Source organism: Trichoderma harzianum, assembly GCF_003025095.1.
Source record: "Trichoderma harzianum CBS 226.95 unplaced genomic scaffold M431scaffold_23, whole genome shotgun sequence".
Classification (NCBI taxonomy): domain Eukaryota; kingdom Fungi; phylum Ascomycota; class Sordariomycetes; order Hypocreales; family Hypocreaceae; genus Trichoderma; species Trichoderma harzianum.
Genome location: NW_020209271.1, coordinates 309,633 through 327,315, shown reverse-complemented (window position 1 = coordinate 327,315; position 17,683 = coordinate 309,633). Strand labels below are relative to the sequence as shown.

Below are 17,683 nucleotides of genomic sequence, written 5' to 3'. Positions count from 1 at the left end.
GTAACCCACCACAAACCAAAAGTACAGGAAATTGATAAAATTCATAGTATTTTTGGTCAAATCTAATAATATTACTATACTAATATATTAGTATAAGTATTAGTGATTCAAGTTATACCTAACATGCAATGCCTGTTCTTTGAGATGCACTGCATGAAGCACAGCAGAACACAGGGCATAGTTCAATAGTTTGACCACAATTCCTAGTGCAGCTTGGTGTGAAACCGCATATTTTACTCCAGTCTGGCGGTGATGAAGGAGAAGGGGACGGAGACGGAGAAGGAGACGGGGAAGGGGACGGAGATGGAGATGGAGAAGGAGTGGAGGGGGGTATAGATACTGCTGAAATAGAAACCACAGTTCTTGCAGTACACCTCTTATCGGGGTCATCATCTCCGGAGTCATCGCCTCCAGTTATTCCTGATGTTGGTGGTATGAAGTCAGGGGCTAACGGTGCGCCGGCTGGGATACCTATTGGGTCAGGGACCTCCGTTCCTGGCGGGATGAAAACACCCGGGGGAATTATAGTCCCTGGGAGGTATGCAATCTGAGGTGCACTAAAAGGGTCAACCGGAGTAAAGCCAGGTGGTATCACTGCACTGGTTGGCAAGTTGTCCCCTGGGTTTAATGTAAAAGCTGGAGCCACAAAGGGGAGAGGACCTGCAGGAACAAAACCTGCAGGAACCACAACCATTGATGAGAGGGGTGCATTCGCTGGGTATGTTGTTGAACCAATAGTGATAGTAGCCGGTGGACTGTAACTGCTTGGTAGAATGACAGGGTAAGGCAAAGGAATTCCAGGTGGGTAATATGCCTGAGGAAAGGTGATAGAAGATGACGGTGAATAATCTTGAGGAAGAGGGATTGGAATCGGAGCCGGCTGGAATGGTTTTAGAGTAACGCCAGGGACAATTATAGGATTAACCTGAGGGGTAATCCCAGACAAAGGAACCGGGAGAGGCATCGGAACGTTAGGGATAATGGCTACTGGATTTGAAATTGTGCCGCCAGACCCACAACAAGTGCCTGTGATCTCTCGCAATAAGTCGCATGTTTCGTCACAAGTGGCAGGACCTGATGGCGAGTTATTATTGGTTCGAGGTGGCAGTCCAGCTATTTCACTTGCACACGCAGGTGTTAGAGTGAACGTTGCAGATGGCGCCAAAGTAGTGCAGGTGAGTGAGACCACAGGCACGTTATTCGGGGTTGCGTTGTTGCCAACACCACCAGTGCCATTACCGTTACCGATATTTCCTGCTTCAAGGTCAATGGCCCAATCCACGGATCCAGCGAAATTTGCAGCTTGATAGCTAGATATGCGGCTAGCTTTCGTAGCAGGCGTCATATATGCAACCCAGGTATCCTGGTAGGTGACAATGTCAGAGTCACTGGCATCATCTCTCGACTGTATGGCACCTTGACCAATCAGTTGGTAGATCTCGGCATCTGCTAGATACCCAGCCGTCTGGGTACAAGCGCCAGGGATGGCACTGGAATCGGGTCCGCTAAACAGACAGTCGACACTTGTACACGAAGGGTCCACCATTCCGAATGACCGCCCATAACTTGTAACGCCAACTGTGATCTTATTGGTGGGAACACCAGCTTTTGTTATCATAGCTAAAGCAAAATCGGTCTCCGTTAAATTAACGCTGCAGACATTATAAGTTACATACTCTTCAAGATACTGCCAGTTGAATAACTTACTGAGAACGGAGGCAGTTTCCGGTAGGGCAGCCAGGATTGCTAAAAGCATTGGCATAGTCCCATTGTCCGTGAAGATCATACGTTTCATAAACAATATAATCGAGCACTTGAGCCATATCTGCGATTGGGAAGCCTCTTAGGTACCTAATCCGTGCTCTTTGGTTAATGTGGAGTGATTTCTAAGAACATTCCTCTAGAGTACACACCAGTAAGATGCTGGAGCTGCCAGAGAAAGCGTTTTGCCTTCCGGTAAAATATTTCGAAGTGTTTGCAAGAATGCGAGATAATTTGCCCCGTCGTTAGGGCTTCCGGGTGGGATTCCGGGAATATCCGGGGCCTATGCTTCAGTATCAGACGGCATGTTATACATTCAAACGTATCGAATAACCAATGCACAGATGATCAACTTACTCCAGGGTATTCCCAATCGAAATCCACACCATCAAGGTTATGCTGATTAACTATATCCACAACACTCTGAGCAAATGTCAAGCGATTTGCAGAAGTGACACTATCACGGAAAATGGGGAATGAATCAACATCCGTAGAGAATGACCAGCCACCGAAAGATAAGATACGTTTGAAGCCAGTAGCGGCAGCAAAGTCATTGAAGGCATCTTGGTCTGCTGACACGTCAACAAGAAAGTCCTCAGTTAGAGTAGCAAAAGCATAGTGAATATGAGTGTATCCACTTGGGATTGCGGAAACGGGCATCTGGAGACAAGGCCGGTCGAGGTTAAACGATTCCCAGTACCCAACCTTAATGAATTCTGATGGACCTTCACTGTTATTTGTAATTTCGGTTCCACAATTGGAAATGCATCCAGCTGTTCCAGGGGCTGAGGTTCCTGGGGCACCAGTTGTTGACTTAGAGATGGTACAAAAGTCCGGCGTGATACCACACTGCCCATAAATATCACACTGGTTGAATAGTGTTAATAGCTTTTGAGACCGAAGAATTTGAGTGAACTTACACATGAGTTCAATGGACAAGGATTTAGATCTGTCAACGTAGAGAAGTCCGCGGGAGGTTGAGTCCCGGGTACCTGAGGCCCACAGATTGCATTGGAGACTGATGCAGGAAATGGAGGTGTTCCTTTAACGGAAAGGCCAGTTAGAATTCTACCTAGTAGTTTTGAGTCTTGGGACACAAAATACATACCTGTACTTAAGCAAATAACCTGGCCCAATTGTACATTATCGCACCCTTGCCAACCCCATGTGTCCTGGTTCCAATTCTCAATGTCGGTAATGGTGATGCTGTTTTCGGACGCAATCAAGGCGCAATAGTCGTTGGGCTGCACAGCGTATTGAGCACAGGAGCCATCAGGATTCGGTTTTGGACTGAGGTCGGGTAAGGAGCCCGAAGTGCAGCAGATGTATTGGCCCACTGCTAGAGTTGAACATAAGTCTGAAGCAGGGTTGAAAGTTGCCAAATCTTGCGCTGAAATGCCACACTCTGTAGCCAAGGAACCACAACTGTCTCCGGATACAACTTGAACTGTTGAGCAGGTCCCGTCTCTGGAATTGATGCCTCGTCTTGAAAATTGGGATTTGATGGTTGGTTTTGAAAACATAGTAATGTTGCTATGTCTTATAACCTCCAGATCCTGCACACATGTCGCATTGCTCCAAGTCAGGAGGGTATTCTGCACAGAGGCTACATTTCCATCTGTGTTGACGACTAAACCGACTGTATGATTGCCGTTTAAATCTTGACCACATCTTTGAACTAGCGTTGTCTCACTAAGGCCGACTGCCTTTACCTGTGAGGTGAGCTCGTGTATGATTGCAGCAATGCTTCGGCTACTATCAATACTCCCCCCTGCAAAGAAGCCCATCACAAGATTCTCTATCTTGCCCAAAATGATAGTAGGTGCATTTTCATCAAGAGCTATCACATGTTGTTGTATAGCTCCTGATAATCCCTCAAATTCATCCTGGTTAAATTGCACATTCTTTCCGGACTGTGCTCCAAGTATGGAGGCGCTAAATGAAGTAGAATTTGCCTGTTTGGCAACAGGAATCGTATTGGTTTTTGGGTCATCACCGACGGCCACAGTGCATGCCCGAATGGTTGTATGAGTGCTGTGGTCAGCAACATCATTATGAAGTGATAAATCAAATAACACAGTATGGTTGCAACTGTTTAGTTTCTCAAGATAATGGATAAAAGTCCAATTGCTCGGGTTAGGTCCTAAGTTGGTACAATCGTTTGGACATTGTTGAAGTTGGGAAATGAACTCAGAACCAAAAGTACAATGTAACAAGTTGAGGACAACCACTGCCCAAGTTAATTTAGTCATTGCTCAGAAGTCGCGAATTCAGAGCGGCCACTAGAGCTTAACTAGATAGATTTAACATATTAATCTCTCCCTGAGCCTTCTTCGCAGTGACCTTTATATTTTATAGCTTGATTAACTTATATCCAACTATCTTCAAAAATATTTCACCCCTTGGCGTAGGTTAACATGACATATTCCTGACTAAGGTATTGAAAGAATTGTAACCTATACCTACCTATTATAGTAACAAATAGCGGGGGGGGATGAGGAATTATACCAGAGGTACATAATTAGCTCTACCTCTAGTGTCTCTCACGTCAGCGTAAAAATAACCCAGTGTTTTTTAAAATGGCTCTTGTTAAATACTATACTGAACATATCTCTTTGAAGGTCCGAAGGTACAATTCTTGTACTTTCTTTGTTATCATTATAGTACTTCTCTCAACTTAATCCATAATATATTTAGTGCAAAACTCTGCTAGTACATTGCTAGGACTGAAGTGCCTGCAAGTACTGGCAAGGGTTAGGGAGACTTGCTCTTATGGGTAATTTAACGTAAAAGCAATATATCCTGAATTTTCTCACTCTTTAATTGGTCAACCATTAGAAAATACAAAAATTATACCTTTGGACCTTCAAACAAATACCATAGGTCACTAACATTGCTTATCTCTCTTTATATTATACCCATAACGAAAGTCTCCTGATCTTTGCCTCAGGACTAAAATCCGAGTATTTCATTCGTGGTTAATATTCTCAATCTTCCGTACCAGGGTGTTATTTATCATCAGATTCTGCTTAATAATACTATGGGCTTTTTCTACCGCTACTTTTGATTCCTCAGCAATGATTAACATCCCAGTCTCAGTTTGTCTCAGTTTGCCCTACATGGCCTGGTATGAATTCAAGGCTAAGAGGTCTCGAAACAAAGGTACTGTAAATAACGGCTTGGACTACCTATATAACGGGTAGCCGAATCATGTATTTATGAAAATTCTGATCAATATCTTTGCCTTCCCCCGATTCACATATACTTGGTTGCACTTTCACTATGCGTAGCATCAAATATATTCCTTTATTTCTCTCATTCAATTATGCATTGGGCGCCGTATTTATACGCAGAACCGCAACAGATCCGCCGGTAGAACAGCAGCCATTGACAAACGCTGCTATCGAAGCACTCCCCTCCTACGATCCTGTTAGAGTTGCTACTATCCATTATGAATACACCGGATCCTCAGCTGAAGTGCCGCAAGTACAGGCCGAGCTGTCGGCAATGCAGTTCATTTTCCAGCAATATGGTTTTAGCGTCACAGACCTAGCGATCCCCCTATCTTCAAGTTCAGATGCCCAGGCTTTTTTGGAAACAGAAATTGCGTCACTGTATGATGGGCTAAGCGACTCTGGGTCACTTGTGATCCTTATATATGGGGGCCATGGTAGCCCAGGTGGGCTTTGGTCAATAAACACAGGCACATTCACAAAGTAAGTCATTGATCTGGGGAACCCCAATAATTTTCAGCCCCGTAAGCTTGGTTGTCGGAAGATATATACTGATATACTCTTAGTCCTATAATTATTCAAGTTGACTGGGGCAGCATTGACGCCAATATCATTACTCCAACAGGTGTCGATACTTTCCAAATTATAGACACATGTTTTGCTGGCTCGTTTGTCGCTGCATCAAATGACATAGACCCCGCTTCGTTTAAGGGTCGCGCAGGTTTCAGTGTTATAGCATCTGCAAGTGCTAGTAGCACTGCTGGCGCAAATCAGTTGGCATTTACCAAGGCGGTTATAAATACTTTGGCTCCTGCTGATGGTGCTCTTCCTGCTAATTTTACACCTTCAAGCCTTTTCAATGCCCTTCCAGTTGTAGGCCAGACTTATGCAAAGATTACGTTGGATCAGGTAGAAGTTGATGCTATGATTTCTGGGTCATATAGACCTCAATTTTATGAGCTAGGTACAACTATTGGAGTGCCTGGTACTGCACCGAACACACATAAAATTGGATACTTGAGTTGTTAGTTTATGAAATAATATAGAAACTTAGCCAGTAGCCTAATTTTATATTGTGTTTTTTTTGCAAATGCTTTAGGCGGGATTAATATAAGTTTACTAAGGTTATTGAATAAGTGGAAAACTTATAATTTAACCATTAGGCTTGCAACTATTATGAAAGTTATAAAGTAAATATATTTTCTATGAGATTTATTATATCAAATTTTTTTTTTTTGAGATTAATTGGCCTGACTTATTTTATCATTGAGTTTGGCCGCAAGATACAAAGCTCAAGATCCGAGCCGAGGACAAATGACAGAATTGGGAGACCAAGGTTACTATAGTTTGGAATCAATCACTGAAGGACGTCTGGTTAGAGGCAATATAATCCTCTCAGATCCAATCTCACGGCCTCAGTAAACCCAATACATCGCGTCCCAGCAGTCGCAGCCCATCCCTTGCAAACGAAGCTGCACTGCCTCTCACCCGTAGCTCCCACTGCAGCTCCTCTATTCTTGCAGTACACCACGTCTTGTCTTCTTCATCCACACCGGGCCTTGAGCCAAGAAGATTAATAAGCGCCCCAATTTCTGCCACCTGGTATGCGGCTGCGCTTCCCCAGAAAGAAGCCGTGTGCTCTGGTCGTAAGGCGCACAGGAAGTCGATGCCCGCTTGCACTTTGGCTTTGCCAGTTTGAACAAGCACATTGCGTAGTGATTGCGGCATATCGGGCGTCATAGAGCGGACCAGCGCGCGGTAAAGGGCAATTTCGACCAAGAGCTGCAGTCTAGATGGATGCCAAGGTCTTGCGCTACGGCGACCAATTGGGCAGTCAGCATACGATTGGTTGCAAAGGTATGCGCGAGGCCACTCTGTGCAGCACGGCGACTGCGATGCAGGAGCAGAAGCCCGGCCTCGAGAGTGCTCAGCTTGGGTCTACGCATGTCGTGTGCAATGGTCCTCATCGCCAGTTCCTCGAGTGCTTTGGCATCTGGCAGTGAACTTTCCTCGCTAGCAAGGCAAGAATCGTACAGTTGCCAATCCAGTGCGATCAGATAGACGGCTGCCAATAGAGAAGGGGCAAAGTGATGATGCGAAGCGCGGTATTTTGTGATGAATACATCTTTATGCAAGATGGGAAAACTAGGGTGGACGATTCGAAAGTACAAATCGACGAATGTTGATCCCCATGGCCGAGCAATGGCCTCGATGGCGTCAACATCTGCGATGCGCTGTGCTTCTGAGGCGGATACCTCATCTGCGTGGACAAGGAACACAGTTCTGTCGTCCAGACGGCGTTTCTTGGACGATTTAGATGGAGCTGTACCAGCAGCTGGGAGTCGGAGGTCCGTCAAGCCGATGTACTCTGCATGGGTCGTGAGATCCAATCCCAGAGTGTTGCTCAACACCGCCGGGTCCGGCTGAGCAATCGTTTTTGCATAGGGGTCCGAAGCCGACAATGCCACATCATCTGTAGTCTGAGCGGCTCCCTTCCGGGAATGCGCTGGTGAGCTGGCTGAGCTAGGTGGCGATGCGGTCAAGTAAACAGGCTGAACAAGATCGAGTTCCTGCTCCTGCTCCTGCTGCTCCTCCTGCTGTTCATGCTGCGTTGTCATAGACGCATTGCGAGTACGTGACGGCGGCGCGTGCACAAACGTACACGACTGATCGTGAAAGGTACACAGCACACATCGCGGCTGGCCGTCTTGTCGCACGCAGCGCGTCTTTCGAATGCGACAGGTATCACAAGGTCTTGAGCGATTGGATCCCCGCCTCCGTTGTTGTGCGGCCTTGGACGGTTGATGAGCAGGATTTTGCGCATTGGGCGACAACATCGATATCGAGATGCACTTGGAGTGCAAAGATGGGTCGCGCCATGAACTGCAATGTGGAGCAATCGTTGACACTCGGAAGATAGTGAGTGATTGAGTGTTGCCGGCTCGGCGGCCGTGCGAGTTGAGTCGTGTTCAAAGAAAGGTTCAACCAAGATCTTGGAGACAATCATCGGCGGCGCCCCCGCCTGAACCGATCAGCTGCCAGAGAGATAAGATAGGTAGCTTAGATTAGTAGATGAGTTATGTAAGAGGGCTGTGGCTATTACGGACTAACACGCCTTGGAGGCTATCTGCGTACTAAATTGCTGTGGGTGTGTTGTTGATATGATCCGAAAGTCCACCTACTTAAGACCGCGGTGGCCGGCGGCCGAGTTGCGCCGGCGGCGGGAGGCACTTACATCCAAAGTCTGTGTTCCATGTATGCACTTGGATGTACTCACACGTCTCCTTCTCCCTACCACTCACTCTGTTCAACTTTGATATCGCCTGGCCGGCGCGGTCATTATCGCACACTTACCCGGCCCATCATGAGGGAGCTGCAATGGCATTCCTTGATGGGGCGCTCGGCTGCTCGAATTCTTGAGACAATTTGCACCCAGTGGTGGTTTATCTATTATTATAAGCAGGGCCTTTCCATCCAAGCGACCTCGCTGCCACCAGTCTTCATTCTTCCTTGTCCAACCTTAGAACAGGGTGTATCTTCCAATATCTTTTCTTCCTCAATCCGGATCTCATGAAGACATTTCCTTGCATCGACACATCCTTAATACAGAGCGCAATTCTGGTATAATTGGCCTGAAAAAATGACCCGAATCACTCAATCGCGCGAGGGTCAATCCCCTCTTCTCATTCACGAATGGAGGGCAGTCCAGGCATTGGGTGGCGGTTTGCAGAGACTCTACTCACTAGTTCAGAGGGAGCGCAGCTCTAATGCAGCAACGCGTGCCTGGATCAGTATCTGTACAGACGAACAACTCAAAGAGCAATGGGACCGCTTACATGCCTCAGACAAACAGCCAACTTCCCTCCCCTTATACGGCGTCCCCTTTGCCGCAAAAGACAACATAGATGCGGCAGGCTTCGCAACCACGGCGGCTTGCCCAGCATTTGGCACCACCCCTGCCACTGAAGACGCTTCTGTCGTTGCCAGGCTGAAGGCAGCTGGTGCCATCCTCATTGGCAAGACCAACCTCGATCAGTTCGCTACAGGTCTCGTCGGAACTCGGTCACCGTTCGGAGCGGTTCCCAACAGTTTCGACCCTACGAGGGTAAGCGGCGGATCCAGTTCGGGCAGTGCCGTTGTGGTCGCTCGGGGAGCTGTCCCATTCTCTCTTGGAACCGACACGGCGGGATCCGGTCGTGTTCCCGCCGGCTTGAATAACATCATCGGCTTGAAACCTACACGCGGTGTTCTGAGCGCAAGAGGAGTGGTGCCGGCTTGTCGGACACTAGACTGCGTGTCCATCTTCGCGCTCACTGCAGATGACGCCGAGACGGTGTTGTCTGTCGCAGAGGGTTACGATGCGCAGGACTCTTACTCGAGGATCCGGCCGTTGCACACCACGCATACTTCAGACTCTGGATTCGGACACAAGGCGAATGAAAGGCTGCAGCCCGTTCTGGCTATTTGTGCTAATCCACCTTGGTTCGACCACGATGACCATTCTCCTTCGTATGAAGCTACCCTCGACAGGGCTAGATCACTTGGATGGGTACTACAACCTGTCGACTTCACATTGCTTTTCGAGCTCGCGTCACTGCTTTACTTCGGCCCATGGGTCGCGGAGCGTTACCAAGCCATTCGAACCTTTATCCAAAACATAGAACCAGATCAGATGGATCCCGTGGTGCACAAGATCATCAAGCAAGCGGAGAGCTTTTCTGCCACGGACGCTTTCGAGGGCGAATACAAGAGGCAAGACTTGACGCGCCAGATCGAGCTGGCATTTGCCGCATACGATGGCCTCCTTGTGCCCACATCACCCACATTCCCAACCCTCGAACAGGTCGCGCTCAGCCCTGTAGAGGAGAATTCGCGACTGGGCACTTATACAAACTTTGTCAACTTTCTAGATTGGTCCGCCTTGTCGGTACCTGCGGGATTTCGACACGATGGGCTGCCGTTTGGGATCACATTAATCGCAAACAACTGGCAGGAGCCGCACCTGTTGAGATGGGCCCGGGCATGGTTAGCTGGCCAGACAAGGACACTTGGAGCTGTGTCTGCGCGCTGTCTCGAGCCGGCACTTTCAAAACCTCAAGAAGCACACGCTTCGGAGAAGATGTCCGAGAACAGCATCAGCGTCGCCGTAGTTGGTGCTCATCTCTCGGGTATGCCTCTGAACAAAGATCTTGTCTCGCGTGGTGCTGTTCTCAGTCGTAAGACGAGGACGTCGAATCGTTATCGTTTATTCGCGCTTCAGAGTGAAAGCGACCCGTCTCGGCCAGGTCTACAGCGCCTGCAGGATGCACAAGTCGGGGCAGAGTTTGTTGTCGAGGTATGGGAATTACCCGAGACAGCTTACGCCAGCTTTGCCAACACCATTCCTTCACCACTTTCCATAGGGAAAATAGAGCTTAGAGGTCACTCTTGTGTCTCTGGCTTTGTTTGTGAGCCGTACGGCCTTGATGGAGCGGTCGACATCACGCATTTTTCGGGTTGGCGGTCCTACATCAGTCACCTGAATCAGCCAGAGCCAGCCTCACTTGGCTCAGTGTCCACGGTCTTGATAGCCAATCGCGGAGAAATTGCCGTACGGATCATAAAGACGCTGCATCGGCTGGGCCTCAAGGCAGTGGCCATTTACTCGAGCGTCGACGCCAACTCCCCTCACGTTCACCTTGCGGATCTATCCTACGAGCTCAAGGGTCAATCCGTGGCCGAGACCTACCTCTCAAGCAGCCAGATTCTTACCATTGCAAAGTCTGCAGAGTAGACGCGATCATCCCAGGCTATGGGTTTCTGGCTGAGAATGCTGATTTCGCCACGGCCGTTGAGGAAGCCAGTATCACCTGGGTTGGCCCTACTCCAGCGCAGATGGTCGACCTTGGCCTAAAGCATCGCGCACGCGCCCTTGCCATCGAATCCGGTGTTCCTGTGGTTCCTGGTTCCGAGGGCACGTTAACATCACTGGACGATGCACTGGCCGAGGCGCAAAACGTGGGCTACCCGCTGATGCTCAAAAGCACGGCTGGTGGCGGTGGTATTGGTTTGAGGCGCTGCGCAAACGAAGCTGAGTTGAGGGACGCCTTTGAAGGAGTCCAGCGCCAGGCAGTGGCTAATTTCGGCGATGGGGCCGTCTTCATAGAGCGCTTCGTTGAACTGGCGCGTCATATTGAGATCCAAATCATCGGAGACGGCAGAGGAGCTGTCGTCACAGCTGGTGAAAGAGACTGCACCCCTCAACGACGACACCAGAAAATTTTCGAGGAAAGCCCCGCGAACATGGTGCCGGAAGGACAGCGTGCGGCCATGAGGGCTGCCGCTGTGCGGCTGGCTGCCCACGTGAGGTACCGCAATGTTGGCACGATTGAGTTCATCTACGACGTGAACAAAGACGAGTTCTACTTTCTCGAAGTCAACGCTCGCTTGCAGGTTGAGCATCCAGTAACCGAGCTGGTGACGGGCTTAGATCTCGTGGAATGCATGCTGCAAGTTGCTGCCGGTCAAGAAGTTGAACTCTTCAGCAGTCCAGTCAACCACCTCCCAACAACAGGGGCGTCCATTGAAGTGCGATTGTACGCTGAGAGCCCTCTAGAGCAGTTCCGTCCATGTGCTGGGACGGTGAGCAAACTGAATTGGCCCGAATCCCTACGCGTGGATACCTGGATTGATGAGGGCACTCACATCACGACGCTCTACGATAGTATGATTGCCAAGCTCATTGCCGTGGGATCGGACCGTCGCGAGGCTCTAGAGCGACTTGCAGATGGCTTGAATAACACGGTTGTTGAGGGCGTCCAGACAAATCTCGACTATCTGCGGCAAATTGTGGCATCGGAATTATTCTCTTCGGGAAACTTTCATACCAAGTCGGTGGACTCATTTCAGTTCATCTCTTCCACTTTTGAGGTGATTGAGTGCGATGGAAGTGTGTCCGTACAAGACTATCCTGGCAGATCTGGTTACTGGAGCGTTGGAATCCCACCCAGCGGCCCAGCTGATAGTCTTTCTTTTCGCCTCGCCAACCGACTTGTGGGCAACGACGACGATGCTGCAGGGCTTGAGTGTACGCTACACGGACCTCGTCTGAGATTCCATCGTGATGCAGTGATCGCCGTCACCGGCGGTGAAACACTCTTGCTCATCGATGAAAAGCCCGCCCCTCTAGCACGACTTTGCGCATTCAAGCCGGACAAACAGTGCACGTGGGTGCTATCACAGCCGGCTACCATGTCTACATTGCCATTGGTGGTGGTATCCAAGTTCCGTCCGTTATGGGTAGCAGATCAACCTTTGAACTGGCCAAAATGGGAGGCTATAAGGGTCGTTCGCTTCGTCCACGAGACATTGTGCCCATAGGTACTTCCCAAACCAAGACAATCAGATTACTGTCCTGTCCTGTAATATCAATGCCAAAGCAGGTTGGCGGTAAGAGCTGGAGGATTCGTGTGCTCCCTGGACCACACGGAGCGCCCGACTACTTCACCCATAATGGCCTCGTAAGTCTATTCTCCAGTATATGGAAGGTACACCACAACAGCAACCGTCTTGGCATCCGGCTTTCGGGGCCCAAGCCGGAATAGGCGCGCGATTCGGGAGGCGAGGCAGGGCTTCATCCGTCCAATATCCACGACAGCCCCTATTCTATTGGAAGTGTGAGCTTCACGGGTGACGAAGCTGTGATTCTCGGATGTGATGGGCCGAGCCTTGGAGGCTTTGTCGTTTTTAGCGTTATCATCTCGGCGGATCAGTGGAAGATGGGGCAGCTGCGGCCAGGAGATTCCGTATCGTTTGAGCCCATCTCTTCTCAAGCAGCACTAAAGCTGGACAGCGAATTTCAGCGTGCAATATCGCAGATCAGGCTGCCATACGATCTCGGGATTGAAGAAACAGTTGGCACCCCCAATCTCGACGGCCTGGAAGTCGTTCTCGGAAAGACTACGCACAATGGCCACGACTATGTTTGCCGCCAGGCTGGAGATAATGCACTGCTCATAGAGATCGATGGCGCCTCTGACTTTGATCTTGCGAGAAGTTTTGAGATCTTTGCATTCTGCGAGCGGCACCGTGAACAGCCTGTTCCTGGCGTCCAAGAACTCACTCCGGGCGTGGGTACTATTCACGTCATTTATGATCATGGGCTACCGGCTGCTACGTTGATCGACCGGCTCTTTGCTCACCTAGCGACATGTCAATTAAGACGCAGCATCCCCTCAAGAACAGTCCGACTACCTCTCGCCTTTGATGATACTGTCTGCCGGGCTGCTGTAGAGCGCTATGCTTCTACAATCCGTGGCGAAGCTCCTTGGCTCCCAAGCAACATTGAGTTTTTGCAGGAGCTGAATGGCATTGAGGATATATCGGTGCTCTTGCACAGCGCAACTTTCCTCGTGGTGGGCCTCGGTGATGTCTTCCTTGGCTCTCCTTGCGCAGTGCCACTCGATCCCCGTCACAGATTGTTTGGAACCAAGTATAATCCCTCACGCTCTTTCACGCCGCGTGGAGCGGTAGGCATCGGTGGGCAATACCTCTGTATTTATGCGACTGACTCGCCAGGCGGATACCAGCTCGTTGGAAGGACAAAGGATATATGGGCATCACCGGAGACTCTACCATCAACTGTTAATCAGCCACCCTGGCTATTCCGCCAATTCGATCGCATAACCTTCTACCCGGTGACAGAAGATGAGCTGGACAGCCAACCAGCGGATAAGTTGATCCAAATTGTCGAGGGCGAACTGGAACTTGCATGGTACGAATCTCTATTAGCTGGCAATAAGGAGCTCATTGCGCAACACCGAGCACAGCAAAGAGCATCGATGCTCAATGTGCCCTTCCTCGAAGATTTGTCAAAGCCGTACATTCCCAAATCCCGCACAGTGAAAGGATCTTCCAGGGGGGAAGACGGGAGTGCCTATGGCACACAGGTACCATCAGCGATACCGGGACGCTGCTTTGAAGTGCATGTGCAGCCTGGACAGAAGATTACCAAGGGTCACCCACTGGTAAGCATTGAGTCGTGCAAGATGGAGGTTGTCGTCAGGAGCCCCCTTGATGGAGCGTGCAGTGCTGTGCTGGTTGAAGCCGGAGATAATGTCGACGCTGGAGATGTATTAGTGGTTATAGATTAAACTACCTGAATTTAAGCGATGACAGCTTATTTGCACACCTGACTACACGTCAACGTGCCAATTGGTACAACTCCTTGGTATCTTTTCATGGGCCGCGGCGTCTTTGCCACGAGACAGTCCAGCTGCGCAAACTGAATATCCTGCGGAACCGATTAGATCTTTGTACCCTATTCGCCATGATTTGCACCGACTCCTCTATAGCCCTTAACATAACAGTCTTGTAACTATCTATGGTGTTTTTCAGGTTTGAATTAATATTCTTTTTCACGATGTACCACGTGCCATATAATTGACACCAATCTGAATTCAACTATAGAGTACTTTATAGCCTATTGGCTTTGTTTGCAGCTTCTCTGTGAAATGCTCTTGACACAAAAGCTCGTTCAAATCCAGTGTCCAGTGTTTGACGCTGCTTATGGTCATTCAGCTTGTCGTAAAAAAAGATACTTGTTAAGAAGAGATAACAGAGCGATCAAACCGATGGGAAAACTGGTCTAAGTACAGGGTAAGTTCCTACGCGAACGCTTGAGTACCTAAGCACTTCCCCCGCTCTCTTCTCATGTTTCTAATTATTTTTTATTTTTCTTTTTTCTTTATAAAGTCCTAAAAGAGTTCCTCTAAAAATTTGTATACTATTTTACCACCTATCAGTTCTAATGGTAAGCTGGGCTTGATGCATACGATAGCTACACGGCTTGTGATTGTAGTTCTAATCTAGCAACTTGGTGTGATCTTAGCCAGACCAGCGGACCGCGGATTAATACAGAGGCCGTAAGCTACTGCTAAGCTGAACATAGGTCACTCCCCAGCACCTCACTTCACCTCAAGCTCCAGGTTCTCATCTATATATAACTGGGAGCTACACGGACAAGGCAGCAAACATCAATCAACCGGGTTGCGGCTCACGGCTGCATAAGGGGTGAAGAGGGTACACAAACTCCAGCCTCTCTGTAACCAGCTAGCAAGGGAGCTAGCTAGCATGGACCGAAGCGTCAGCGACCGTGCATCCCAGCAATTCTACCAGGGACCGCCCATCTTACCGCGACCTACAGAGGATGCAGAAACCCATGGCTCTTCAGGCGTTTCATCTTCTCGGCATCCGCCTCGGATTCATCATCGTAGCTGTACCGAGTGCAGCCGCCGCAAGGTGCGATGCAACCATCACCAGCCGTGCTCCAACTGCGTCAAGGCTGGGAGCGAATGCATCTTTCCCACGTCCAGGCGCACCCCGGTGAGGCGTGAAAAAGCCTCTAGAAGAAGAGACGAAGAGCTTTTAAAATCGCTGCGGAGACTCCAGCGCCGACTGCAATCCACCGAGATTGCACAGCTGGTTGCTCAGGGCGAAGCTGATGACAATGGCGATGAGGGCAACTGCTCCGAGGAAAGAATTCGTCAAGATGAAGAGGCGGGAAGCCATCAAATCAGTCCTTTCGGTCCTTCTCCACCGACAACTCATGTAGACGATGTGCCAGGCAATACAGAGGAGTCTGCTCGGCTAATGCTTGATCATGACCGTAGCCGGTACATCAGCAATCATTTCTGGGCAAGTATGTCCAGAGAGGTATGTTCAATACATGTAGCTTCGACGTCCCGTCCCTTGCCAAACTACGGACTCGCTGACCGGCGGCTTTAGATTGATGAAATGCGCGACATCTTGGACGGCTCCTCCTCGGAGCAGGAAAATGACGATCAAGACCACCAAGACCAAGGCAGCGAGGCAACACCAAGCTCTCGTCTATCACACAACAGCCGCGACTTTCCCATCTTCAGCCCGTCTGCCACTTCTCAGTCACTGCAGTCTCTCTACCCGAGCTCTTCGGATCTTTTGACCATTTTTGACGTGTTCCAAGAAAACGTCGACCCCGTTGTTCACATCTTCCACCGCCCTACGATGCGGAAAACCATCACTGAGGTACTGCCGGTCCTAGACAGATCGTCGATGGACCGCATGACGGAAGTGGTTGTGTTTTCCATCTGCTATGCCGCATTGACTAGTCTGAACGATGCGGACTGCCAGAAGCTGTTGGGAGAAGAACGGCGCGTGTTGCTCTCCCGGTATCGGTATGCGACTGAGCAGTCACTCTCCAGAGCTCGCTTCCTGGAGTCGCAAAACCTAGGCATCCTCGCAGCCTTGATATTGTTCCTGCTCTGCCTTCGTCGACACGATGACTCCCGCCTTGTGTCCAGCCTGCTCGGTGTGGTGATTCGCAATGCGCAAGCCGTGGGATTGCATCGCGACGGCACAAAGTTCAACCTCTCGCCGTACGAGACGGAGTGGAGGCGTCGTCTGTGGTGGCACATTTGCGTGCTCGACATTCGCGCCGCCGAAGATCACGGGTGCGACCCGTCAATTTACGACCAAAATTACGACACCAGATTCCCGCTGAATATCAACGATGACGACCTTTCTCCCGAAGCCACTGTTGCGCCGCCAGAACGACAGGGAGTCACCGATATGACCTTTTGTCTCCTACGCTTCGAGGTTGCGGTCGCCATCCGCAAGCTCAACTACCATGGGCCTGTTGGGAATCAGGAGCCAGCACTGTCCACGGTTGAGAAACGTGACTTTGTGGAGAGAATAGAGAAACGCTTTTATGAACGCTACATTAACTGCTGCGACATCACCAAACCCTTTGACTGGGTCTCAGCTGCATGGGCACGGCTGATGCTGTCCAAAATGTGGCTTGCTGTGAGCAATCCGCTACATCTCCAAGACACTGCCGACGGTGCTGCTTCTCTCAGTCTCCGACGCGTAGCCTTTGAAAGGTCCGTCGAAATGCTGGAGCTAGCAGACTCTTTAGAAACAGGGCATAGAGCTGCACGATGGCGGTGGCTGTTCATGACACACGTCCAGTGGCACGCTGTTGTCTTTGTGCTGGCCTATCTCTGCGTCCATCCCACCGATGAGCTGTCCCATCGTGCATGGCTGGTGATGGACAGAGTCTGTGAGCGGTGGCCTCACGATAGTCGCTCTAAGAAAGGGATGCTCTGGAAGCCTATTCACCGACTCATGGACCGCGCGCAACAAATTCGGGGCGGCCAAGGAGGAAATCCTCCAAAAGAGCCCTGTGTCTTCGAAGAGAGCCATCACCAGTTTTACCATAATCCTCCACCAGGTGCCCCTTCGCAAACTCGAGTCTTGGCGACCCCGCTCACAATATTCGAACCGATGACTCAATCTACAGACCTTGCCAGAGAGAACGCTGCCCCTTCAATCCCTCCGACATGTCAAGGCACCGATGAAGCTGAGCATCACCTCACTACAAGTATCGGCCTAGCAGACAGCAGCTCTACACCCAACTTTGGGGTTTCCGTGCAGGCTCCCGGCATCGATGGCCTCCAGGATCTCCAGGACCACCAGTCAGACTGGGCCAACATCCTACATGAACTGCAGCATGGGTTTCAGGAGGACCCATACGCCGACATGACAGATCCAACAGAGGCAATAAATGAGTACGGCAACAACCTCTGGGGCATGCTCTAGATGCAGACTCGCATGGGTCAATCACATATAACATCATGAGGTGTTACAGTGAAGGCAAATCATTGTCGACAGCT

At 49.9% G+C, this 17,683-nt stretch overlaps 5 protein-coding genes across 5 annotated transcripts; 3 read left to right on the top strand and 2 right to left on the bottom strand.

Moving 5' to 3' along the window:
* Window positions 1-1,255: 1,255 nt before the first annotated feature.
* On the bottom strand, window positions 1,256-4,013 carry M431DRAFT_99322 (glycoside hydrolase family 18 protein; the record flags this gene model as incomplete). Its single annotated transcript, XM_024925138.1, has 6 exons — window positions 1,256-1,652; window positions 1,708-1,861; window positions 1,912-2,044; window positions 2,119-2,628; window positions 2,682-2,803; window positions 2,870-4,013. Coding segments are annotated over 6 exons (2,460 nt in total), but the record flags the coding sequence as incomplete, so codon positions are not given.
* Window positions 4,014-5,043: 1,030 nt separating this feature from the next.
* M431DRAFT_487477 (hypothetical protein) lies at window positions 5,044-6,023 on the top strand (the record flags this gene model as incomplete). The annotated part of the gene is made up of 2 exons (XM_024916482.1): window positions 5,044-5,477; window positions 5,561-6,023. The coding sequence occupies 2 exons, from the start codon at window positions 5,044-5,046 to the stop codon at window positions 6,021-6,023; spliced, it is 897 nt and encodes a 298-aa protein (XP_024768431.1).
* A 707-nt stretch (window positions 6,024-6,730) lies between these two features.
* Window positions 6,731-7,831, bottom strand: M431DRAFT_99466 (hypothetical protein; the record flags this gene model as incomplete). Its single annotated transcript, XM_024925155.1, has 1 exon — window positions 6,731-7,831. The coding sequence occupies one exon, from the start codon at window positions 7,829-7,831 to the stop codon at window positions 6,731-6,733; it is 1,101 nt and encodes a 366-aa protein (XP_024768430.1).
* An 803-nt stretch (window positions 7,832-8,634) lies between these two features.
* On the top strand, window positions 8,635-14,125 carry M431DRAFT_500948 (hypothetical protein; the record flags this gene model as incomplete). The annotated part of the gene is made up of 4 exons (XM_024917969.1): window positions 8,635-10,699; window positions 10,756-12,120; window positions 12,150-12,520; window positions 12,578-14,125. The coding sequence occupies 4 exons, from the start codon at window positions 8,635-8,637 to the stop codon at window positions 14,123-14,125; spliced, it is 5,349 nt and encodes a 1,782-aa protein (XP_024768429.1).
* Window positions 14,126-15,104: 979 nt separating this feature from the next.
* Window positions 15,105-17,609, top strand: M431DRAFT_10698 (hypothetical protein; the record flags this gene model as incomplete). The annotated part of the gene is made up of 2 exons (XM_024911628.1): window positions 15,105-15,686; window positions 15,759-17,609. The coding sequence occupies 2 exons, from the start codon at window positions 15,105-15,107 to the stop codon at window positions 17,607-17,609; spliced, it is 2,433 nt and encodes an 810-aa protein (XP_024768428.1).
* Between the last annotated feature and the right edge of the window lie 74 nt (window positions 17,610-17,683).